This window comes from Lathamus discolor, chromosome 5 (assembly GCF_037157495.1).
Source record: "Lathamus discolor isolate bLatDis1 chromosome 5, bLatDis1.hap1, whole genome shotgun sequence".
Taxonomy (NCBI): domain Eukaryota; kingdom Metazoa; phylum Chordata; class Aves; order Psittaciformes; family Psittacidae; genus Lathamus; species Lathamus discolor.
The window spans coordinates 35,146,981-35,173,456 of NC_088888.1; the positions used below are offsets into that span (position 1 = coordinate 35,146,981).

General features: G+C 36.6%; 1 protein-coding gene across 1 annotated transcript in view; it reads left to right on the forward strand.

Moving 5' to 3' along the window:
- Nucleotides 1–1,741: 1,741 nt before the first annotated feature.
- The window catches only part of WDR27 (WD repeat domain 27), a 92,368-nt gene continuing 67,633 nt past the window's right edge, over nt 1,742–26,476 (forward strand). The window contains exons 1-18 of the mRNA XM_065679069.1: nt 1,742–2,025; nt 2,906–3,047; nt 4,931–5,055; nt 5,516–5,629; nt 6,259–6,310; nt 7,389–7,459; nt 8,340–8,457; nt 9,857–9,989; nt 12,064–12,167; nt 12,662–12,729; nt 13,716–13,849; nt 14,702–14,778; nt 16,361–16,439; nt 16,957–17,028; nt 17,757–17,860; nt 18,230–18,319; nt 21,385–21,506; nt 22,097–22,230. Coding sequence (XP_065535141.1) covers nt 1,843–2,025; nt 2,906–3,047; nt 4,931–5,055; nt 5,516–5,629; nt 6,259–6,310; nt 7,389–7,459; nt 8,340–8,457; nt 9,857–9,989; nt 12,064–12,167; nt 12,662–12,729; nt 13,716–13,849; nt 14,702–14,778; nt 16,361–16,439; nt 16,957–17,028; nt 17,757–17,860; nt 18,230–18,319; nt 21,385–21,506; nt 22,097–22,230 — 1,922 coding nt within the window. The 5' untranslated portion in view covers nt 1,742–1,842. The remainder of the gene's footprint in view (nt 2,026–2,905; nt 3,048–4,930; nt 5,056–5,515; nt 5,630–6,258; nt 6,311–7,388; nt 7,460–8,339; nt 8,458–9,856; nt 9,990–12,063; nt 12,168–12,661; nt 12,730–13,715; nt 13,850–14,701; nt 14,779–16,360; nt 16,440–16,956; nt 17,029–17,756; nt 17,861–18,229; nt 18,320–21,384; nt 21,507–22,096; nt 22,231–26,476) is intronic.

Sequence of the window (26,476 nt, forward strand, 5' to 3'; positions counted from 1 at the left end):
ACACACCATGTTTCAGAACAAGTTCTTTACTCCTAGGGGTTGCTCGCCTGTCTGAACAACACCTTTTTTTCTCTACCAGCATTTATCTTTCTATACTGATGCCTAAACTGTCATGACACATTCATGACTGTATCAGTCATGGAAACTGTCATCAGCAAATTACAGTAAATTTTTTTGCTAGTATTCTTATCCATGAGTCACAATTCAGAAAAGAAATACTGTCCTATGCAGTGCACTGAGTTACTGCTGTGTGGCTGGTGCTCAGTACAGTGGTTTTATCCAAATTCACAAGGACACGTGAAGAAGAATTTGGACAGGTACTTTCTCCAGGCAAATCTAATAAAAGGAGATTGTGTTGTCAATGATAATATATATTAGGTGGTCATACAGTGCAAAAATGCTTGTACTGTTAATTACAGACAGTTACAAGAAAGACATTCCTGTAGAAAGTATCTGTTTGAAATGCAGTTGAGGTGGATGCTGAGTCTGCAGATTGACCTGCACCAAAATGGTTTAAGTTGGTGGATCAAAATCTTGATCATAGAATCATAACTTGGGATGAAAGGGACCTTCAGACTCCTCCAACGTCCTGTTCAGAACAGGTCTAATTAAATTCAGGTTGCTCAAGGCCATGTCCATGTGACTCTTGGACAACACCAGGGATAGAGATCCACAACCTCTCTTTAGAAACTTGTTTGAACATTCAGCCACCCTCACAGTATTTAAAATAAATAAGTAAATAAAAAATTCCTGACATCTAATTGGATTTTCCCAGGTTCCAGCTTGTCTTACCACTGAGTGCCTCTGAAAAGAGTCTAGCTCCAACTTCCCTGCATCCTCCCATTAGGTAGGGATCAGTAAGGTCTCTTCTCCAGGCTGAAGGATGCAGATGGCTGCCTCTGCTGCAAGGGTGCAGAGGTGGCTCATATTCAGCTTGTCCAGCAGGATCTTTGGATCATTTTCTGCAGAGCTGCTTCCCAGACAGCCAGCCTCCAGCCTGCCCTCTTGCATGGTCTACCCTGTGCCAGACGCAGGACTCTGCACTTACTCTTGTACACTTACTCCATGAGATTCTTTTTGGCAATTTCTCCTGCCTGATGAGTCCCTCTGACTGGCAGCCCTGCCCACCACCTTGGTGACTGCTTCTCATCACCCACAAACTTGGTGAGAGCGAGAGGTTTCTTTTTCTTCTCCATGATGCTGCTCCACACACTGTCATGAGCTGGTCCATGCTGTGCCCACTGTATCAAAGAACCACAGAATGGTTTGGGTTAGAAGGGACTTTAAAGCTAATCCAGTTCCAACACCCCTGCTGCAGGCAGCGACACCCTCCACTAGACCAGGTTGCTCAAAGCCCCATCCAACCTGGCCTTGAGCACTGCCAGGGTTGGGGCAGCCACAGCTTCTCTGGGCAACCTGTGCCAGTGCCTCACCACCCTCACAATGAAGAATTTCTTCCTAATGTCTAATATAAATCTACCTTATGACAGTTTAAAGCCATTCCCCCTTGTCCTATCCCTACATGTCCTTGTAAAAAGGACAGTTGGCTCAGGCAAGGGGACTTTGCCCGGTGCCGCGGATGGCTAGAGGTCCTCGAGGGAGGCGGCCGCCTGTGCCCATCGCGGACTGCGGGCGAGGGAGGTTTTGTCCCTCTCGGCGACCCGTCGGCGGCGCCGCTGCCCCGGTTACCGGCCGGCCGGTGAGGCGGAGCCCGTGTTGTGCTGTCGCCGGGGCGCGGAGCCGGGCGGGCCCCTCCGCCTCCCCGTATAAGGGTGGCGCTGCCAGGGGATCAGGACGCAGCCGGTGAGGCGAATCCGGCCCCGTGTGGTGCCCCTCCGTAGGATGGAAAGCGACTGGGACGGGTGTGCTTCTGGAGGAAGCTGCGATCCTGACGTTGTCTGCGAAAAACGGTTGTTTAGGTCCGAACTGTCCGAGTCCCTCGTTCAGCTGGCGTGTAGTCACCATCACTGCGCTTTCCCTTTGAACCAAAATGAATTATGCGTCTGGAATACAGCGACTGCTCAGGTAAACCCAGAACATATCCCTCCACAGGCTGATATTTCAGAAAGCAGCTGTTTATACCTCTTAAGGAGGGTATAGACAAAGTATCTGAGGGCAGTGTAGAAGTGAGGGTTTGACTCTAGTGCTGTAAAGAGAGCAGCTTTTGTTCTAAAGCTTTGTTCCTGTCATGAGAATAATGTAAACTGTGGTGGCTGGCAGCTAAACCACCAGCCAGTCTCGGGCTCACTCCTTCCCAGCAGGCTTTGAGGGAGAATCAGATAGGCAAAAGTGAGAAGTCATGGGCCCCCATGATAAACTAAAGAAGATAGTTTAACGAGTGAAGAGGAAAAAAGTGATACAAAGGCAGTCACTCACCAATTCCTACAAGCAGACCAATCCCCATACAAGTTTCAAGCAATGGCCACCTTAGAAGACACCCCCCCTCCTACCCCCAACACCTTCTTTATCCAATACCCCAGTTTTATTGCTGAGCACAACATCATATCATAGGGATTATCCCTTTGCCAGTCTGGGTCAGCTGTTAAAGCTGTGTTCCCTCCCTCCCTCCCTCCTATTTGCTGGGGCAGTTTGGGGCTGGGACAGAGTGGGAAAAAAGAAAGCCTTCATAAAGTCTTCATGCTGTGCAACAGCCAAAACACTGTTTCAGGTTATCAGTGGATTTCATCACAACATCCAAAGCACTGCACCATGCAAGCTGCTATGAAGAAAGTGAGTCCCATCCCAGCCAAACCCTGTACGCTGCAGCTGATTAAGTGGTTTTGAAACAATAAAGAAAAATAGTTGTCTTGTTAATTGCACGTACATGATCCATTTGTAATTTTGTGTTGGTCATAACCTTTGTTTGAGGTGACTCATTTAACTCTTCTTTATCTGCATTTCTCAGCCATTACTTTTGTCAGGACACCATTACTCAATTTCTGCATTGTCATTTGGAAGTAAAATCAACCCACTTCTTGTCTGCTCTGCATCTTGTGAACGCGTGATAGTGTGGAATCTTGATGAATGCACACAGAAGGTGCAAGAAGGTACTGTTTATATAATTTATACATGTTGTATATGTAAAAAAGAAGTGCAAAAGCAATAACTCACCACCTCCTACAAACAGACCAAGGCCCAGCCAGTCTCTGAGCAATGGCCACGTTATAAAATGACCCCCCAATACCACTCTTTCTTCCAGTACTACTTGTGTAAAGAGATGGTTATTTCTGAGGAGCACGTGTTAGCCACTCAGATGCAGCAGCCCCAGCACCGATAAAGAGTGCTTACTTCTCTGCTGCTCCTCTCCGGCAGTGCCAAGCGCCACCAGGGCAGCGGCCCAGCTAGCCTGCTCACCGTACCTTCTGGAACGGCCGGGGTCACCCCTCGCGGCCCCCGGGCGGTGCATCCCTGCGGTGGACGCCGTGCACGGCCGCGGCGGCTCCGGGAGCTGGCCGAGGTGCTGGGCAGGAGTAGGCGACCGCTGGAGACGGGCGGGGAAACGGGAGGGGGAGTTCTGCCCCTGTGGAAAAACACGGACGGGAAAAATACTAATCCCAGTAGCACTGCGTAACTGAGCATAAAATGCCGGATTAACCGAATGCCGCCTTTTCTGGAATATCTGTAGAACTAGTGTTTTACATCCTGCTTTGCCTCTCCTTCTGCCTCTGTCTGGAACACTGATGCGTGTGTGTGAGCAATGCAAGGATCTGGGAGCAGAATGCATGCGTGAAAGAGAGTTGTAATGGCATTAAACAAAGAAAACAGAAGTTCTAGTGTCCTGACTACTGTCTTGGTTTGGAGCCTCAGCCAATGGAGTTAGATTCTACGGATCAGTTCTAACCCCTCCTCAAGCTTAAATTGTTTGGAAAGTAGGGGAATGCTGAAAAACAAAGAAAAGGAGTCATGCAGTTTCAGCACAAAGACTTTTGAAAGCCAGATTCTCTGCTTCTGGCTTGCTTCTTTTTCTTTTTTTCTATCTACAGGCTTTTCAGCAAATGCTGTATAGCCTTTCTTTCCCCAGACTGTGTTCTACACAATCTTAGCATGTTTTCTCTGACCATATTCTTAACAACTGTATCGAGGTGTTTGATCTGTCTCTCCATCCTGCTAGATCTTGACTTACTAATCAGCTGTAAAAGCACTCCACAGCATCTAGAATGAAACCTATAAAAGGACACCTATAGTTGTTGTGCCTGTATCCTAGTTAATTTGTTGCCTGTGAAATCCTGAAATTTCATGAGATGTCCAAAACCTTCTCACACTGTTAAAGGTAGCATCCTAAAACTGGGAACTGCAGAAACCAGGCTGCTTGAAGCAGTGAGATGACCAGAATGAAACTGTGAAGAGAGAGATGAAACATGAGCCTGTTCTCAAAGCTAGTCTTATCATTTGAGTCTGTAATGCTATTTAGTGGTGTACTTCCTCTTTCAGCACACAGAAGAATTAAAACCAGGAAAAGGAAGGTCCCCCTTGCTTGGTGGCTGAATGTCTGGGATATTGTACTGGGAGAAGTATTTTTCAAATGCCTGTTTTCCTGGGCTTCAGTCATTTTATATGATGACACCAGTCAGGATTTCTTGCCTTTAAAATGAACATGGCATTATCAGGTTCCTTGGGCATATAACCCGACTCCAAAAGTCCTGTCCCTGGCAGTCTTCCATGGAAGTATGATGTGATAGGCACACTTTTTATTAGTGTTTCAAAGAGTACCACATCATGTCCAGGCAACAAGGCAAATGGAGGAATCTTACTGGTACATAGTATTGTGCTTTGCTTTCTAATAGCCTGCTACAGTAAAGCTGTGGGTTGTTTGGTACAGCTTCCTGACAGACACCGGGATAGCACTGTGGTTAGGTGAAAGTTTCTAAGAATCTCACTGCAGCAGAGTTTTATATTTCAGCGAGTCTCCTTAACAATGAAATTGCTGCAGGGTTAACACCTCGAGGAGTTGTTATTGGAACTCTTCTGGGAGCAGTACTTCATGTAAGATTTAGTCTGGATGATCAACAAGTGGCAGTATGTGCTGGAAATCAGATCTACATGTTAAGTGCAAAGGTGAGACTCCATTCTTTGTAGATATGGTGCTCGTATTTTTTTAACTTACTTTCAAATAAAATCATGATACAGAAGTGTTAGCATAATTAAGCAAAACCATACATTTTTCTCATATAGATGACAAAAAGTCTGAACTAATGCTTCATAATGCGTCATACAGCAGGTAGAAGACTAGGTTAAAAAATTGAATTGGTCTTACAGTAACTTACAAGAAGAAAACATTCTGAGGAGATCTGAAAAGTTACTCCTGTATCATTCATTATGAAGAAGAAAATGTAAATGTGTGGCTTTCCCAGCAGGATAATATACAGGGCTACAGTTTCAATAAGAAAAACCTTATTGATATAATATTTTGTATCCAAATCTCACAATTTTTAGCAACTTATTAATTATTAAAACATTTAACTAATTCTAATTTTTAGTTTTAAATATAATCTGGTTTTATTTTGACTTATCACAGAAGGAAGCTATACTAGCTGAATTGGATGGCCACCTGGCTCCAGTGACTGCTGCTGAGTTTTGTACATGGGAGAAAAGTATGCTTGTATCAGTGTCAGAAGACAGAACCTTTAAGGTAAGGAAATTGTATAGCTGCACTTTAAAAGAGCAGGGACTGGCTGGCTGTGACTATTTCAATCCCAGCTGTGATAACTATAATAATGTAGTGAAAGTATCTGTGGAGAGGAAAGCTCATAGAAGTAACGAGAGAAAAAGTTTGGTTTTATTTAGCTTTCTTAATTGACTATTAAGCACAGAATTCATCACTTTGTCTTGTTAATAATGAAAGCTGACTTATATGTGTGTCTATAGATCATAATAACTACTGTTATTATGACCTCTTATTCCTGAGCTCAGTATGAAAACTATGAAATTATGCAAGGTCCCTGTGTGAAATTTAGAACCAGTTAAAGTATATATTTTCAATAATTTAGCTTAAGTCATTAAGAGACCAGCCAAAGCAAAGATGATAAGCGTTCTAAGTACTTTGTGTATCCATACCAGGTGAGTTTCGCCTTTTTCACTATAGATACTTATCAATGAAGCAAATCTCTTTGTAGTTATTAAAAAATGCTGAAAGGAGCCCTTACCATGTTGCATCACTTTTAGTGGCTGCACTTTCCCGTTTTCACCACATGATGGCCTTTGAAGTTTGTTTTCCTTAAGGATCTAAGTAGTTGGCTATATATACTTTTTTTCCTAAAGGTGTGGGACTATGCTACCGGCCAGTTAATACATCAGTCAGGAGTATTAACAGGTAAGTTTTATTTTTATATATGCTTTTTCCTAGCAAAAGATTGTTTTCCCTAAACAATAACACACAATTATTATAGAAGTATTTAGCTGATTTAGTGAACATAATTCTAGTAGACTAGGTAGTAGTACACATATCCTTTAAAGCCAGTAGTAAATATATTTTCCTTTAATGTGTACTTCTGGGTAGATTTAGTATACTTTTATAAACAGCTCTTTTTGTACAGGGTATGCATGTAGCTGTTGCCATTTTACTGAGATAAGCAAACAAAGCTATTTGCAGGTACAGTTCCACTCTCTGAGTACTATGTGCTTGTTTTCTTTCAGCTTTATATATGACATAGAAAGAAATACTATGCCATATGTAGATCTATTAGCAGTGGCTGCAGCTGATGGCATACGTTGACTTTAAAGGTGAAAGCTACTTTTATGGCAAGATAAAAGGAGGAGGAGGACAAGCATTGTTTCCAGTGCAGCAGGGCTTCCTCTTCCAATAGTACTTTCCACATAAGAAACATGTAGTTTTCAATGGGACTTGCTCCAACTCACCTTTGATTGTGCCTGATTGTGGTGCTGCTAGTGGTTATTGGAGCACACTCTGGGGCATGAGCTATGAGGAGACTGGTTGTTAAGCTTTGTGCATATGTATTATTGAACTGTCTCATGTAAACTAAAAGCTAATACCACATGGTAGGAAAGGAGAAGAAGAAGGGGTAATTCTACCCTGGTTGGCTGTGGCAGTTGCTTCCCTTGAAAACCTTCCCCAACTGCAATCAGGGTTTGCAGGTGGAGGCCATGAGAGGAACAGCAGGGGAATGAAAACTGCCACTTGGGGCTCTGAAAACCATACGACAGCAGCATGAGTGAAAGGCTGCAGAAAATCACTACCATGGCAGTGTGGGTGGAAAGCAGACTGTACACCTGTGAATGGAAAGCCCTTAGCCAGACAAAGTATTGTGCAACCATAGGAATTGCAGTAAGAGATTTTTTTCCACTCATTTTTATAAACAGGAGGATTCAATTTGAGTTTCATATCTGATTTGTGTCTACTCTGTAAATAATTCTATCTTTTTTTGAACCAGCATTTCCTTTGCTAAGTCTGTTGGTTGATGAAGAAAATAAACAAATTATCACTGGATGTTCTGAGGGACAGGTGAGAATTACCCAGAAAAGTCTCTGTCAAAATAGCCATCTATTGTTAATGTATCTGTCTGTAAAAAAGCTTCATAATCTGCGTATTTGTTTTGAATTGTTACAACAGTTACTTTTTTAGGTAGAATTCAATGCTTTGACTACAAACCAAATATGGTATATAAGACTTCTACTACAAAATGGAAACTTTCTTCTGAAAACCAGGGAAGTGTTTAAGAGCACAATCAGTGTTTATATAAGAAGAGTACACTGACAGGCTATAAATATATCTGTTTCAAAATAAAAAAGGTGAAAAATAGGATTCTTCTATTCTAGCTAAGGAATGAAACACATGACAGTAAATGGAAGAGATTATGATTTCCGCATGTTGAAATTCTAATAAAAATGTGATAAATATGAATATGCATTTTACCTGCTCTTTAATTTAATGTTAAGAATATATTTACAGAAGATTTTCCAGTTGCTTTCCTTCAGTGTTATCATTCAGTGAATTGTGAAGTTAAAGATTTAACTATAATGCTGCCTAAAATCAAACAGGTATAAATGAAATGATATTGTACATTATTCAGTGAGCAATCACATGCAGGTTACTTGTTATTTTTAATGTGGAAAATAGCCTATGAGGCTTTTCTTTCCAAAGACATAGATATGGGAATTGGATGTGCAGTTCAAATTTTAATAACTGCTTCTGCTAATACTGAATATATTCTTTAATAATCTTAAAAATGCGTATAATTGAATTTTGGTCCAAGATGAGATTACAGATACAAAAATTCATCAGTTACATGAATAGTTTTATATCAGACCCTTAGTCTGTATTCATGTAAGCTTTACGTTTATTGTCAAAAGGTCATTGCAGTTGCTTTTTCTTTTTCTTGCAGCTTTGGATCTTCAGTTTAATCAGTGATCATAATTACCGTTGTGTAACACGTATCAACTTAAAGAAAAAGCAAGAGAAATTCTACACTGAAGTGTTGAAGAAATCTGGAAAAGAAATAGGTAGCACATTGCTTTTAGAATGTTGTTTATGATATAGTCTAGTTGTTATTGGCTGCTGACTGTAGGCTTTTTATACAACGAGAGTTTTTTTTATGTGATAGTTATGAGTCTCAGACTGTGGCATGGAATTCTTACTGAAGCTGATGTGAAGTGGGGTATTGACGTATCTGGAAAGAATTATGTGACATATCTGGAAAGAATTAAGCTTGTATGCGTGTAATAAAATCTTGGGTAACGCATTTGCTTATAAAACATTGCAGGATGTGAACTATTAAGTATTTGGTTTTTACTGAATTCATTGCCCAAGACTTTAGTGAGAACAGAATGGGTGCCTAAAAATTAATCTGTTGTCTAAGTGGGATACCATTTCTCAACTACATTTGGTACTTCTAGGAATCTTTCTTTTTTTCTTCTTTTTTTTGTTGTTTAAATCCATACTAATGCCTCCATGATATGATATTTCTCTGGCTGTGGTATTTCCAGTGTTATAATGCAGAGTACTTATAAAAGACTGCACTTGGTCACCTCAGCAAGGTGATTTCATGTTCCCAAATGAGGCATTCAGACTACCTGCACCCCACATGAAGTGAGATGAAGTCCTCCCAAAGGAAGCAAGAGGAAGCTTTCTTTAGGAAAAGGGAGATCTGGTTTCCCCTGCTTGCTCTTTTTCTGGCTTCAATGACTGTTGTGTTCTTAGATGCCTAGTGGTCCAGCTTCAACAATTCAAAGGTCCTAATCTAATGAAAAAGACTGCTACATTTCTTGTAATTATTTAAAATATATGGATGGCACTTTCATATTTGGATGTTTAAAAGAGACTGATATAGTGGCTGTGCCTAATGATGAATTAGTGTTAGTCATTCCTAGGTTTTAACTGCGTATCCATAATGGATGGAGACTTCTTGGGAGGATGAAACTAGTGGTGACTTTCCATCATGGTTTTGGATTATGTTATAACTTTAGGATCAAGGGAATTTTCAGACTAAGCGGAAAGTTGCCCAGCGTATTTAAAGGTTGTTAGAATATGGCTTTCAGAGTCACTTTTTGAGATGGACACATCTGAATTCTGCCAACTGCTTTTCGGTACTTAAGTAGGCTCTTTAGATTTTTATCTTTAGGTATTTGAAACAAGACTGTACTAAAAAAGCATAATAATGAGGAAAGATATTTCAAGAGGGCTCTCTTAGGCTGTATCAATCTGTTTAAATAGAAAGTTCTGGAGTGTGGAGTTAGTTCATGCTACCTTATTACTTTATAACTTTATTTATAGTAATTTATTTTTCTATTTATAGTGCTATATTTATTTATAGTACTTTATTCCTTCAAATTCTCTATTAAATCCTAACTCTTTCCCTTAGTCCATTGGCTTTTGATAGCTAATGTTGATTGTATTTCTTAGGTGAAGGGCAAAATACTTCCAAGCTTTGCAGAACAAAACCCATGAAACCAGAAGGATCAGTGGAAACATCGTTACCTATCCTCTTAATTGAGCACTGTGACTTTTTAGTGTGTTTCCATAATGAAGAAAACATGTAAGTCCCTTAAAATACCACCAAATACTTGGATGGAATCTATTCCTAGGAGTTCCCATTGGTTCTTGGATTATTTTCATTGCAGCTTACTCTTTTAAGCATGCAGTAGGAAGAATAAAAGAATATTTTTAGTGATCTGCTAGTTTTGGTGGTCTGCTTTGGGCAGATAATATACACAAAGTGATACACAGTTAAAACTGGTTTCTTGTTTGCAAAGTAATTTTATAAAAATGGCATTGGGAATATCCGTTTTAGCATCTATTGATGCCAGTTGATCAGGGAAATATCAATTAAAAAATAATAAAGAAGCCCATTAGAATTAAAAAGCCAAATTTATTTTAGTTTGCATTCGTATGGAAATATGTCTGATGCAGTCACTGTGTGCCTCTGTCTGTTTGCTTTCTAAATTTAAATAACTTCTAAATTACATAACCTGTTCTAGGCAAACTTTTGGCAGACTCAGTCTCGTTTCTTTTTCAATGCCTTTTTCTGGACATGGTTGACTGAAATTGACCCCTGATAACAGGTTAATTGAAATAATTTTCTGAGTTCAGATAACATCAATTTCCAATACCCACCTGATGCTGCCTAGCATTGTACATCTGAGGACTGTTTACCCTTTCAGTTATTGCATCACAGTTGGAGGTTTTGCTCTGCTTATAACCAACCATGACCATAAAATTCTTATTATTAATCCAGTTCCATTGTCTTCTGGTTTTATGTTTTTGTTTTTATAATATTTTTCTGTTCACTTTTAAAATTACCATGTATTGGTTTTAGCAGGTGGCTCCGATTCTTCTGAACAATCCCTGATTTACCACTTTACCTGCCTGAAATGAAATGCAACAGTGAAATACTTTTGCAACACTGATGTCCAAAAATTATGTGTCTTCTATAAACTTTTTGACATTGAGTAATTTCATTGCAGCCTTTCATTATTGTAAAGTGGGTGTGAGATCAACTTCCTGTATCTATCACTTGATATTGTTGTTTATTATGACTTCATAGTGCCACTTTGAAATAATTCAAAGGATTCACAAATTAAATCAGTCTGTTACCACCGTGCATGAAAGTAGCACAAACCACAAATAAAACTATACAAAGCACATAAAAGTATCACAGACCAGAACTGAAACTCTTTCCCAGTCTGCTTTATAAAGTATCCGACTGTTTCTCTTCCCTTTTTTTATATAAGGGAAAAAAAAAAAGAAAAAAGCCACTGTGGTGAGTCTTTTCATGCCATTCAGCTTTATGTTTTTCCATTCTCTTGCTTCTGCTCTTGTGGTCTGACTTTAGAAATCAAACCAATAGTTTACTCACTCATATTTGGAAAATCTATTAAAACATTGATGTCAATTTTTATTTACTGTGGCATCAAAACATTTTTGAGTTTTGAGAAGGACAGCTGTTATTTTGTAATAATAATCTTCTGCTTGATAACATTTTTTTTTTTCTGTGAGGGTGTTGACTGAAATTGAAACCGGTTGGTCTACTCTGGTGTTTGTGAAGACTGGGTTTCATTACTTAACAGTAGTACTACTGCCACTAAGCACAGACTGAAACAGATGTTCCAGGCTTGCTGGTTTATCCCCACCCAGCCCTTAGTTTGTGCTGTTTTTTCTCTAACTACGTACAAAGACACTTTAAATTTCACTATTTTTTATGTGTTCATATTACAGGTGGTAAAAGTAAGAATATATGTGGACTTGCCTCTCTGTTTGAATTTACTCTCTGTATATAGAGTGCTTTTACAGCACCTCCCAGATGTTACAAACCACAGTAGTTTTTGATAAGTATTTCCTATGCTGGTTTAGACGAGCACTTTCATAAAATCAGGGACTGTGTCCTGTTTTTAGTTTTCAAAGCTTCATCAGTTTTGATTGAAAGATTTTACTTTGAGCTACAGGTTTCATAAAAATACTGTAAATTTAAAATCGTTTTTTGGTGTTTATTGTTGTTTTATTGGGACTAGGTAACAAGTATTAAAAAAAGCAATTGCTGTACCTTATACTGTAATAAGGAAAGCTTCATCATCATACTTAGATGATTTTTTTTTTTCCTCCTTTCTTAATAGGTGTTCAGCCCTGAATACTAGCTACTTTTGGATAGGAAGCTCTACTGGGTTGTTAATACTTAATTTGGCAAACTTTGAATTAGAAGCTTTTTTGTCTTACAAAGGTACGATTATAAGGTATCTGACCATATCATAATGTGATCACTTTGCTTTGTTACCTGATATAAATAGTATAACAATTTGGTTTGCAAAATAGCAAAATACAGTAGCAACTGTGTGGGTTTTTTTGTGGGTTTTTTTTTTGTTTGTTTGATTGGTTGGTTTTGTGTTTGGTTTTTTTCCTTAAATGTTCATTCTAATTAATTTCTGTGTTTTTCTGGCACTGCTGACTTGTCTCAGAAGATATGTTGAGACTAGATTTTGATACTGGCTAGCAATGAATTTTTATTTCAATTTTGCAGTTCATGAGTGTTAAACACAAGGAGTGTTACTCTACTACTTTGTAATGTAGAAGTAAGCTAGCAGGATGTACACTGAAGATGGTGGATTATAATGGTGTCAAATCAGTATGAGTAATTTTTTTTCCACTCTTAGAGATGATACCTTTTTCTTTTGAATGCAAATACAGTTTAATAGCACTATGTTCTTTTTGGTAAAGATTTCAGTGACCTCAGCATTTGGTTTGTCAGATCATGTGCGTTAACAAGGAAGTCAGTTAATGGAAAGGTGAGTATACAATAAACATCTATTTAACAAATGTTTACATTTCCGTTATTTTCAATAATTGCCAATTACGCATTTTGTTTGCAGATTCATGTACACATTTCTTTTTTTGATGTGAATTACACAGTAGCTTCTCTGGAGAGGGTTGATTCTTCTTTATGGGATCTGCTATTTTCAATAGCTGCGTAGATTTAAAGCTGTCATAATTTGTGTACTGTCCAAAGTGAGTAATAAGCAAAAGGTGTATTGTTTTTTATAGTGTTCGGTGTATACCTTGAATTTCAAGAATGCCTCTGCTTCCCCAGTGGTCAGTCTTTTAGGGGGAGAAAAAAGATATAAGCACTGTTACACGTTGTTCAAACAAATATGAGGATGAACTGCTTTTGAATCCTTCCAAAAAACCTGTGAAAAACTATTTGAGTTGTGAAAAATGTTTGCTAAAAGTCACTAAAAGTGCTTTTAAGGAATCTAAAGTCATTCTTGTCTGATTAGTCCATTTTTGATGTTACAGTTTTCCTATAGAACTGAGCTCAACCTAGGCCTTTCTACATATTTAACATACCAGTGTTTTGTTTTAAAGAAGGATTTTGTTTGAAATTCAGCTCTTACCATGTTCTTGGCATGTCTCTGAATGCAATCTTTCTTCCACGTTTGCTGTTTTTCTCACAACTCTTACTGCAGAAATATCTCTATTGTGGAACATCTTGGAATTTCTGTGACTTCCAGATATAATGCACATATTTAAGCAACATAAGCATATTTTGAAGGACTTCTTACTCTTTAATGCTCTGCAAGATTAAACTCATGGATTTGTTTGCTAATTTTCATAAGTGACAGAGTGATTTAATTTTTCATTATAAATGCAATATACATAATATATAAATACGATATAAATACAATATAAATACTAAATTCATACACATCCATAAAGTGTTGAAGCTTCAATTATGAATTAAATAAAGTACTATTTGATGGTATAATTGCTGCAGGTTTTATGCTTGGTCACATCAATGTTCGAAGATATGATTGCTGTATTGGAAGTTAACCTTACTGCACTGGTGAGAACTCAGCAGACGGATTTTCTCCCACGTGGAAATGAGAAGAGTCTATCAGTTATTGCCAGGTACAGAATAACTAAATGCTTTTTTATTTTTATTTTTTACTTTTTTTGACGCTTTTTTACTGTGAGGGTGACTGAGCACTTGCACAGACAGGTTGCCTTGAGAGGTTGTGTTGTCTCCCTCCTTGGAGAAATTCAAAACTCATTTGGACATGGTGCTTGGCAACTGACTCCAGGTGGCCTTGCTTGAGCGGGGAAATTGGACAGCAGATAGCACTGTACAAAACCATCTGATGCACTTCATTGTCAGGAAAACAAATGGCAGGGAGGAACTCTTCGTTAGGGACTGTAGTGATAGGACAGGTGGTAACAGGTTTAAACTTAAGCAGGGGAAGTTTAGATTGGATATAAGGAAGACATTCTTTACTGTTAGGGTGGTGATGCACTGGAGTGGGCTGCCCAAGGAAGCTGTGAATGCTCCATCCCTGGTGGTGTTCAAGGCCAGGTTGGACAAAGCCTTGGGTGACATGGTTTAAGGAGAGGTGTCCCTGTCCACGGTGGGGGGCTTGGAACTAGCTGATCTTAAGGTCCTTTCCAACCCTAACTATTCTATGATTGAAGTGTGGATTTTGGTGCTTATAGTAAAATCATCAGGTAATAGTCACAGAAATGGGATTTAACATGTAAATACAATGTTCTATGAATCTACTTGGGGCCAAGGCTTGCCTGTGCTGCTGGCTATCTGAGCTGATAACTAATACTGTCTTATCTATATTTATGGTATCTCACTGGTATCACACATATACATACACACAAGCACACAAATAACTAAAAATAATTTTTGACACCTTTTCCTGATATGATGCTTTTATCCATTACATTGATTGATTTTTTTTGCTTGGTTTTATAACTTAGGTGTTCTTTACTGAAAAGTTCTCCATTGTGTAAAGGTTTAAAGAAAAACATGAAAGAAACTTCTAGTAAAAAACTTGGTAAGTATAAAACAATCTTGAAATTAATTAATACTTTTATTTTTTTTTATTTTTATTAAAAGTAACTGAGTCACATCTGGCTGGTGCCTAATACAACTAGTATATTGATTTCTGTTTTAAATATATCTTGCCAATATATTTTTATATTAGTCAGAAGAATTTTATACTTCTAGCAGTGTTTCATAGCATACATATATAATTATAGTGAAAATTATGGTAATATGGTATTTTTCTTATTTAAAAACAATATTTTAAGAACTTTGTGGATTTTAAATGAGTTAAGGTGTAGAATGTTTAGATTTTTCGTAAGTCATTCTTTTTCCATGGCATGCACTAGATTTTTTCCATATATTTTGTTGTTTCTTTCTTGACTTTGATTACCTGTTATGGTTAATTTTATTGTCCTGAATAGTCTTTTGTTAATACCTGCAAGTTTAGGAAGTTAATTTTGGCCTCATTGTCCTCCTGTTTTAAAAAAATAGAAATCTGACTTCCAGTTGCTGTTGAAACACCTGTAGCTTTTTTGCTTAGCAATAGTTAAGCAAAGTCCAAAAAGTACTTACAAAATAACTTTCATCATCACCGTTTCTTTAGGAGAGGTGTAAAAATACTGGTAGCTGTAGACATGTAGAAATAATTGATTTTTACTACACTGATTGTACTTGTTGGACCTGTTAAAATGTCAAAGGTTTTATCTTTAATGTTGTATGATATTCCAAGAATGCATCTACAGAGTTTGTCTGCTTTGGACACCCAGCACTGATACCTGTACTACCCACATTGAGACCTCATGCTCAGATAGATTAGGTGTTCTAAGGAAGTCCTATGCTCTCTTATGACAAGTGGTACTGTGAGCTTCTCAGAAATGGCACTTTTTCTCTTTCTCATGGATACTCAAAGAGAAAACATAGCCTGTGGGAGCTGAAGGAGCTTCTATCCTCAGCATGCGTAAATATGTCCATGAGGTCAATCCCAATGCACCTGAAATTTTTCCCCAGGAATATGAGCAAGATTTCCCCTTTTGCAACATTTATTTTATTAGTTACCTTCCGCTGGTATGAAGTACTCAGAATTAGTTTTGGGCTAGAGGCTGCCCTTCAGGCTTCTTAGTATAGTAGTGTGAATGCAGACATTATTAATGACTTAAGTCATGTAAAACCCCAGGAATATATGTGTACCCACTGACAGTATTTTAATGATATTTAGATGCATCCCATATTCCAAGTATAAGGTGTGAATACAATATGGGTAGTGTTTATGAAGTCAAAGCATAAAGTAGGCCTTGAGAAAACACATTTGTGAAGGAACGATGAAAAAAGTTCCTCAGAATTATGTTCTTGTTAATTCAAAGTTTAAAGTTCTTTCTCTTTGATATTATTGGAGGAGAGCTGTTATGCAGTGTCACAATTCATATTTCTTTCTTTTCCTCAGTAATCTTTATTTTAGAGTGACTGATAATAAATATATTTTGTAACATAAGGAGACATCAGATATTTCTACTGTACTAGCCTGTCTACATAACTGTAAAAATATGATGTTAAACCCCCCTGATTTTAATGTAAATGTAATTATTTTACTGTAGGAGCGAAAAGCACAGTGAAAGATCAGCCATTAGTTTTCCATAATAAAATTAAGTCATCAGGTTATACAGCAGCACCACGGTGAGTAGATTCATTACTATGTTTTATTGGTGTGTGATGTTTTGTCACGTTAAAGACACATAGTCTAGTGACTGTAAAATTAATCACCCATGAAAAACAGGTATGTTATCAAGCAATTTAAAAAGTATGTTGTAAAAAAAATTTTCACAGCTTCTGGCCAGTGTTCAACCTCTTTTCAATAGCTGTATCAGGGATTCTGTCTCTTTCATATAATTAAACTCTTTGTTTCTTCAGCTTGCAGAAAGAAGTGTCTGAGAACTTTATGTCAATGGATTTTGACCTTCAGAATGAATTATTCAGCAAATAACACACAGAAAACAAAACTTAGGTGCAAGTGTGAGCATTAGATCTTTAGAAAGTTATGTTGTCATCAATGAGTGCATTATCTTAATTACTGACATTACATGTATACATTAATAGTAAGAAAGAAGCAGGATTGCTTTTTGTTTGAAATAGACTTTCTCTCATGCAATGTTTCATATTTCATATAGGAGAATCTGTGTTCATTTTTTTGTAGAATGACCATGTTTTCCCCTGTTAATAATCTGAAGAAAAATAGGCTATCAAAGTGGAAGACCAGTTGTAAACGGTAGGTTATTTAACAATTCCATTAGAGGAGGAAAAAAATAAAATGAGGATAAATGCAGGTCTGTTGGAAGGTCTCAGTGGAACTTTTTATTTCTCTTTAGCATTATATAAAGACTTTGATCTATGTACTACAAATATACATGAACATAATAATTAATGCCATCATTATGCTCTTAAAAAAAGAAACAGCAACCTGTTAGTGTGTTAAAAACCACCCAATGTCTTAAAACTAAGTTTTTGTAATCCTTGCATGTATTAGATAAGCACTTCAGATAATTTCAAGGTTGATTTGTGCTATTTTATGATAAGTTAAGCTACTTAGTATTTTTTGTGTTGTGTTCTTTCAGTATCTTGATTAAATGATCAGTGTAGTTCTTATTTTTACATATGAAGATATTTTCATATTGCTTTTTGTCACAACAAGGTAGAGTTTGCATTCTTTAAATACTTTTATTAGATAGGTATGCAAATTAAGAAGTTTGATTTTTATGAACCAATCTATGTTAATTCTTATTCTCGTGAATTCATAACAGGAGTAATTTAATTATGATGATTTAAAATTAATCCTGCCTCTTATGCTGGATTTAACGTACGTTTTCCTGGAAATATTTATATAAAGGTGTTTAAAATAACACCCAAAGCACATTTATTTCTCAAGTGAAATGAAAATGTACTGGGTTTAGATATCTTAATATTTTTATTCTCTTTCTCTTTTTTCCTTCTTTGAAGTAAAAATAAAGAATATCCATTGGAAAGTTGTCCTCCAGTCAAATATGAGAAAGAAATATCTGTAACTGGTAAACCAACCCCAATTTGTTGCATTCAGTATTCTGGTATGTACAGGCATTATAAAATGTACAATTCTGTCAGTGTGCAGAAAGAAAAAAAGTAATTGTTTGACATGGTTTATTAGGACCACGGCACTTAAATTTTGTAGCCTTTTTTTGGTGAAAAGTGAAATTCTCCTGTGTGATGTATAGCTACTTTCAGAATATGCCAGGACAATAAATTAATTGTGTACAAACTCCTACCAAATTCTGTAACATGAATTTGTGATGTCCATACAAAATAGGTGTTAAATGTATGAAATAAGTGTCTCTTCTGTGTTTTGTTGAAGTGATGTGTGATTTTTATTATTAAAAGTAAAGGCATATTAGGTTTTTTGCTTTCAAATATAAATCATCAGGCACTCTTCTTTTTAGGGGATGGAGAGATGCTGGCTTGTGGCCTGGCTGACAAAAGTGTGCTGATCTTCAGTTCCAATCTCACTGATACATATAATGTTTTTTCAGGTAGAGTTATGAACTGTATTATTTAATGAATTATTTAATATGATTATGTTTAACCTAAAATAGCATAGTAACCAAAAGTTTCTGTTTATATTACCCTGAGAAGAACAAGGGAGAGGGGATACTGCTGATTCAAGACGTAGAAGTAATTTCTGTGATTGGTCAATTTTGTTCTAGAATTAAACTGCCTACTAGGTTTTCCCATTTCTTATTTTTTGGGAGGTAAATAATAATCTATCACAATGTATATTGCAATCTGCCTTGTATATGACAATAATTAAATAGAAATAATAAAGGCAGTTGTAATGAGAATGCTTGTGTATATTGCATTAGTTAGCATTGCAAACGAGCCTTAAAAATTCTAAATTTCTGCAAGAACCATCTGTTAAGTTTTTAAAAACAGTAAATCTTATCATTATATCTCAGTCCAATTATATGAATTTCCTGTGTAATTTCATAATGGACGTTGCCTGTAATTTACTAGCAGACCTTAACAAGTATAGAATTAGACTATTTTAAGTTATTTTTTTCTATATATCACAGACTATTTTGAGCAAATTCATGGTGCAATTTTATATAAACAGCACACAGGAATAGTGTTGTGAGGTTTTATTGAAACAAAAGCAGTAATTTTATCCGAAGAAACCCCATATATGTTGAATATATTTAACATTATTTTAGAAGATCAGGATTTTTTGAAAAAGGCAATAAACCAAAAGAGATCAAAAATTCTGTATTTCCTTCCCTTACTTGTTACAAGCATCTGTAAAAATAATAATACAGCAGTGGCATACAACAGATTAACAGTCGTGCCTAAAGAATTTTTTTTGTTTCTTCAGATTATTAACACATTTCAGATTACTTTTTAAGTAATCTAAAAAAACTAAAACATAAATTATTTTCAAGAACTTTATCTTTTTGTTTGTAGTAGTGCTACTCTGAACACAAAGTAGAACATAAATTTGGTGTAAACCAAATTCTACTTCGTGCTCTTTAGGTAGCATAAGAGTGCAACCCGTGCATATAGTTTTTTTCAAAAGCCACATAAATGTGACACTATTAGATACTGTTGTGTAGGGCAGTAGGAACTGCAAACCATCAGTTACATGCTGATGTCATTCATGTTGTTCTTCTGTATAGTTCAAATTATCATGAAATCACCTATTTTCTACTTTGCTTTTGGTTTTGAAGTGTCATAATAAATGTATTTTCTGTTCATTAGAAACCAGAATGCATTCCTTTTATTCAGAGCTGCAATCAGTGGTAATGTAAAACTTTCCTTTTCCAAGAAGTGGCTGATATGTATCCTGTAAAAAAAAAAAAAAAAATTAAAAAAAAAAAAATTGGTTTCGAGGCAGCATCAGCATCTGAATGTAGCTGTTTATTGAAAATAATTTTTATAGTGCACCTTAGAGCAGTGGTATAACAACAGCAGTTTTGCTATAAGCCTAATCTATCCAGTTTTGTTCTGTGAAGTGCTCAGTTACAGTTTTAAGTAGTTTTGCATTCCTGTTCACTGTTGGCTCTTCAAGTGTCTGTGCGTTATAGTGAAGTGCAGGTAATGCTGACCAGCTTTAAAAGAGTTGCAGCCAGGACGACCTTTCTGAGGTCTTTCTACAAAGGCAGCTGCTCTCCTCAGTGTGCTTCAGGACTGGGGACCCTGAGTAATGCCCATTTGGAAGCTTACTGGCCTCTTGCAAGCCAGCCGGCATGCAGCCATCTCCCTCTATGTGTTTTGGGATTGGGGGGCCTGGAGTGTAGAGATTCTTAAGGTTTTTTTTTTAATTTATTTTTTTGCGTGGCTCTTCCATTTTCCAAATCTCAGATTTTCCTGAAGTTTCTCATATTCCTTACCCCTTTGGTTTTTTGTTGATGTTCCTGGTTGTTTGTTTTCTTTTTTTTTTTTTTTTTCTGTAATGCAGATAATTCAAGGCTTCCAAATGTTTTTACAAAACCAAAGATTCCAAATAAATGTTTGTGTTGAGAATAAAAGAAGTATAGTACTTACATATGTACTTACCAAGCATCTGTGTAGTTTCCTGGTGAAAATTCTACAGCACTTTGGTAACTGGGAATTAAAAAAACTTGTTTCTAAGCCTTTTTATAGATATATATTGCCATAGAAGATCTTAATTGCTGAGATAAATTGATTAGCCTTCCTGTAATTTAAAGCAATATAATACTTAAGTTGACTAAAGAGAAAATGTGCACAAGAGGGCAGCATAAGAACTTTCAATGTTTTAAGGCTAGGTGAAATTCATCAGACTTCATCTGAACAAATTTGAATAACATGGGCCAAAGTTTGTTAAACTTGTTTAACATATGTTGTTCTTTTTGACCTTTTTTATCAGCATCAATCTAATTTTATATCATATTAATAATTTTAGCTTCTAGATGATGTTTCTGGCTTTTGAAGTTCTTCCTTTGAAAGTTTCTAATCTTGTTTTTAACTGTGACACCAAACAGGAAAAGTCTATTGTAGAAGCTTTTTGCTATTAACTGAAGCTTATAATATTTTAAACTATGATTTTAAACAGGCAGTTATATTTCTATTTTTTTTTAAATCTAATGAGGCAGTCCTGCAGAAGCTGTTGTGGCACATTCATTTTGTATTTTTTTTTTTAAAAACAGATAACTCAGTAATAAAAGCCTGATGAATAAAATAAAGTATTGCAACTATTTGCAAGGTCTTGTTTCCAGAGTATGTTTAATATAAAATTTCATCATAATATAATACCCAGTTTCTCTTTTCAAGTAATACTGTATCTTTGCTTTAATCGAATATCATGGATGTTTCTTGGAAATGCTCTTCCATTAACTTTGGAAAATGTCAGAATTATCATTGTCTGATTATTAATGAGAGAGATTTTTCCATGATTTTTGGTGGAAGAAAAAAAAATCAATACCTGGTTTACTGTTACCAGTTCTAATCCAACCATTTGAAGCCTGTATTTGAAATGTGTTTTAGTATTGTGTATAATTATATTAAAACAGTGTCATTAAATCTGGTGAAACATATAAACACAAGAAACAACCTTTATAAATATTTCCATTATTATTTTTATTAGGTCATGATGGTGTAGTTAACTCTGTTGGCTGGAGTCATGACAAGAAGTGGTTAGTTTCTGCATCAGAAGACAGAACTTTAAGAGTCTGGTCAGTCTGCAGTAATGAACCTGCCTTAATTCTGGTAATGAGAAACTTCGTATGGTTTGGTTCATAGGGCACTTTATTAAAAGGGCACTGTTTGCACTTTCATCTACTTCCATCTTAACAGCTCTGTAGAAGAAACATGCAGCCTCATTTTCAGAGCTACTGAATGGTGGTGATTCCAACTGATACTACAATCCAGGTGGTCTTTATGGCTTCAAATTAAGCCATGCTAATTTATGAAAATGAGAAACCAACCTTGGTGGACAAAACTAGAGGACATGTCTGGAAGTTCTGGGTTTATTTTCTGCTCTGCTTATTCTACATTCATTGACTCATCTCTACTTGACTGTGTAGTCTACTCGCCAGTTCAAATGGAAGTTGAGTGTGAAGCTAGATTGTGTTAGATTCAATAAACTACAGATACTATTGACTTTACTGCCAACTAATTTAAGTAGAATGAAAACTTTGAGATTAACATCTCAGAAATAGGAAGTGCCGCTACACGGTAGGTTAACCTCTTGGCATATGATCAGGATAAACAGAGAAACTATGCCTTAACAGTAGGAATCTCAGGAAAAATATTAATTATCTTAGAATCCATTCTTAATAATTTTCTTCACATTTCAGGGTAAAGAAAAGTTCCATAAGACTGTACGCTTTGCGCAGTTTTATTTTATAGACGCATTTATATTGCTGTGTTGTGGAGCTGAATTTCATGTATTAAGTTTCCATCCAGATACAACCAAGGATGACCTCAAAAGGTGAGTACAATTTTTCGTTAACAAACTAGTGAAAGTACTTGTGCTGTTTGATCTGGGATTTTGTGGGTTGTGAGATTGGCTGGGGGGCAAGAATATTAAAGAATGAAAAAAACCGCAACCAAATAGTAAATGCTAATTGTAAAAATATATTTGTTCTGGCATAATAGAAAAAACATAAAGTATTTTTTTTATATAGTGCATAGCTTAACTGCTGCAAATACTGTTTTACTATTAGTGTTCCCATTTGGGAACTTCTGAGCTTTACCTCCTGCCTGTTTATGTCCCGATGTGAATTAATGTCTGAAGTTATGTTTGCGTAGCTGTTGCAAAACTTTCTCTTGTGGGAATATTGTATATACTTTTTCCTTCAGAGACACCAACATGCTCTGACACTTTTCTTCCTTCTCTGTAAAATGGAAGTAATCACTTTTTTATAATTTTCACTGACTTTCCAACTGTTACATCAAATTACTTATTATCCTATTTTGTCCCTGTATTTCTTGATTGTGAGTCACCGTTCATACAGTTTTTCCTATTACTATCCTGTTCCTTCTTTCCCACTTGAAATCAGTTCTTTTATTGAATGTCTGATATATTTTTTATGTTCTTTTAATTTATAACTGGAACTAAAATTCTCCTTGTGTCCTTTTACTAAGTTTCTCTTCATTTGCTCTTGCTGGTTTTCAGCAGTATTTGCGTACATGAGACTTTATTATGTCCAAATATATATACACATGTGTATGTTTAAACACAGTAACATTTAAAAACACGTCAAAGAGATATTTGTCTTATATTATGACATCAGATTTTGACTGGAAGGACAAACAGAATTAAGGTTACGACACTGAAGTCTATTAGTATTGTGAATGGTCTGTTCTGTCTGGTCATAGTATTGAAAATAACTGCTGTAGCCTTAGATGGAAAAACTGGCCTACATCCTTGGCAGTTTTACCACTGCACGGAAAACCATACTAGGCACAGGGTTAAGTACATTTTTGAACAGGAGTGCTTTCCTGGACTGAGGTATGAACCTGGTAGGTACAACTTCACTGAAATGTTAAATGCTCATCAAGAAAACAAAAGGAGAAAAAATGGCAAATTATCTCTCTCCTTTAATATATGCTTCTTGAAGAACAGAAATTCTTTCTTATTTGAAGAAGTAGCTAATAGATTATGATCTAAATTCTGTTTAAAAATTCTTCAAAATGGTTAACTAATTGTGGTTTTCAGGCACCTGCTTGATTTTTCAGTTAATCCTCTCTCACTTGTGATTCTTTACCTTCCATTTCTGGTCAAAATCCTTAATGGAAGGAGGTGTCGTTGCTCTTATTTTAGCCACATGCTCTATTTGGAATGGGAATATAGCAAACAGAATAGAATATAAATACCAAGAAATAGATAATTTTCTGCTTTGATTTTATAGTATATACATTTGTCGTGGTTTAAACCCAACCACAAGCCTCATCCACTCACTCCCCCCCTTCTTGCCCTCCCCCTGCTCCTGGAGGGACGGAGAGGAGAATCGAAAAGAATGCAACTCCCACGGGTTGAGATAAGAACAGCCCAGTAACTAAGGTATAACACAAATCACTACTGCTACCACCAATAATAATAATGCTAAAGGAAATAACAAGAGGAAAGAACACAACACCTCAGCACCAGCTGACTGATAACTCGCCCCACTCCCCCCAGCCGAGCACCGACCGATACCTCGTCCAACCCTGCGGTCCCCAACCCTTCCGGGTAACTCCCCGTTACATCCTGGGCATGACGTGCTGTGGTATGGAATACCTCTTTGGCTAGTTTGGGTCAGGTGTCCTGTCTCTGCTTCCTCCCAGCCTCCCCTCCTCCCTGGCAGAGCATGAGGCTCAGAAAGTCCTTGGCCAGACCAAACATTCGAGCAGCAACTGAAAACACTGACGTTATCAGCACTGTTCCCAAGCCAAAAGATCAAAACACAGCACTGTACTAGCTCCTAAGAAGGAGAAAAATGACTGCTGCTGCTCAACCCAGGACAACATTGCATTAGGAGGGTAACACTAATAGGATAAAAAAAAAAAAAAAAAAAACCACCAAAAAAAACCCAAACCCTGAAACCCAAGGTGTAACAGTACGGGAGGAATCTGGAAGGGAAGAAAAGAGATTCCTTCTCCCAGTTTTGCTAGAAATCTATTCATAGTGCAGACAAGTAATATTTGGAAACTGAGGCAGGCAATTGCTTCTCTCAAACCATTCTTGAAATTTATAGAGGCAATTGTGAAAGAACTTAGGAAAAGAAGATGGAAAACCATATTCTGATCTTTCAGTATCCTGATCTTTCAGATCTTTGTGATCTTTCAGCTCAGAATACTTTTCAGGTTTAAGATTTAGTTAATTTATTTTTTCCTTTTATTTGTGTGGGCTTAGGGTTCAGTAAGGAGCTGATATTGCAGTATATGATGTGTTGGCTCTAGGTATCTTCTTATTTATTTATTTATTAACAAATACCTATGCCTCCCAGGAGAAAGTATCCAACAACCTGAGGAAAATCCATGCTGCAATTACTGTTGTGGGAGACTTGTCTGAACCCCCTTTAAGCTAGTTCAGAAACTTAAAGTAGTATGGAACTTGATGTAATTGTAGAATCCACCCAAGCAGTTTTCTAAGGACTTGGGCAGTGAACTTGTACTGTGTTCTGTGTTGTTCCAGTTTCTTTGTTAGGACCGTATAGAATCCTGGTTTAAAGCTGTCAAAGTATGTATGGGGGATTGTACTTACGGCAGAATTTTGTTGTCATGCTGTCAGTATTTCTTGATGTTATTAACACTACCTCAAAAAAGTGCATTTACACTCTGAGATACTAGTGTAATGCTACACAATTGTAGGCATTACAACAAATCCACAAAATAGTTTGAGGCCTTATGTATATCTCTCTATAAAAAAGGTATTATTTGCTTTGACATTTTCTTGTGAATTCAGTTAATTTCCCAGCATTTGTTTTATGGAACACTGCAGCATTCCTTCTTTTTTTCCTCACAACTCTTTCATTCTGCCTTCTGAGTCAAGTTTGGAAGAATGCTTGAACGGAACTGATTCAAGAAGATGCTACTTCTAACCCCAAAGCATGCTTTATAACCTTAATTAGAAGGGCATGGCAGTGCAGTCTGGCTAACCAATAGATTGCCACTGTATTTCAGAGGTGAAGACAGTACAATGACAAATCACTGTTTCTCTGTGCAGAGTTTTCAAAGAACTCATAAGTTGTAATTAACTAAAACATCACAACGACTTAATAAAATGGTTAAATATTGGTTCAGTTTTAAAGGTGAAACTGAGAAGTGGAAAAAAGAAAAAAAGAATGTTATATTCCTTATTGGCTTATTTACAAATGCCAGAGAGGAGATTTATTGCAGTCCTGTGAATAGGATGCAGATACCCTGACTTCTGTTTCTGTGATTAATCTGAAAACTATCCACAATCTAAATTATTTTCTTTACATTCTCCAAAATTACTATTGAATTTCCATACTCATCAGCAGTTGTGCATGCTGTTATGAAGTATAATGTGCTGTTTGTATTTTGTTTGATTCTTAATTATTTTTGATTCATGTATGAATATGTACAGAACAAAGCATATTTGGGTTGTTATCTCATTTTTAGTTTTATATGTTCTTTTAAAGATCAGCATGAGCAAACTGAAAGGAGTTTGAAAAGGGGAAAATGTGTTCCATTCACAGAAATAATGCCTTTAAAAGCAATTTTTATTTAGCAGCTGGTTGTGGTGATTATACATACAGCAAGGGAAGTAATGAGAAAATGCCTACGCTGGTTAAATGAGAAACTATAATAGAACATATTATGGATGGATAGAGCAAAGGCCATGCTAAGTGGGTTTAAAATGTAGCATGCTAATCATACATAGGGGAGTGATTATTTCAGGTACTTCTGGAAAGTTAATGTTTAAGAAGATAATTATTTTCATGCAAACCACTTTAGGCCAGTTTAAACTTTTTATGTAATCGGGCTACACAAACCTGATTTGGCAGTATAATAACAAAAATATTCTGAGCTTGGTTCCTTTGAGCTTTAGCATTTAGATCGGAGAACTTAAACACTCTTTGCTTTTTATCAGAAACTAGATAAGAAGTATCTAAGTCATAAGACAAATTCTAACAAGATTCTAACAGCAACCATCTCTAACTGCTTTGGATTTTCACGTGCTTGTCTTTTACTATGTATAAGATTCATTATATAGGGTCGTTGAATGA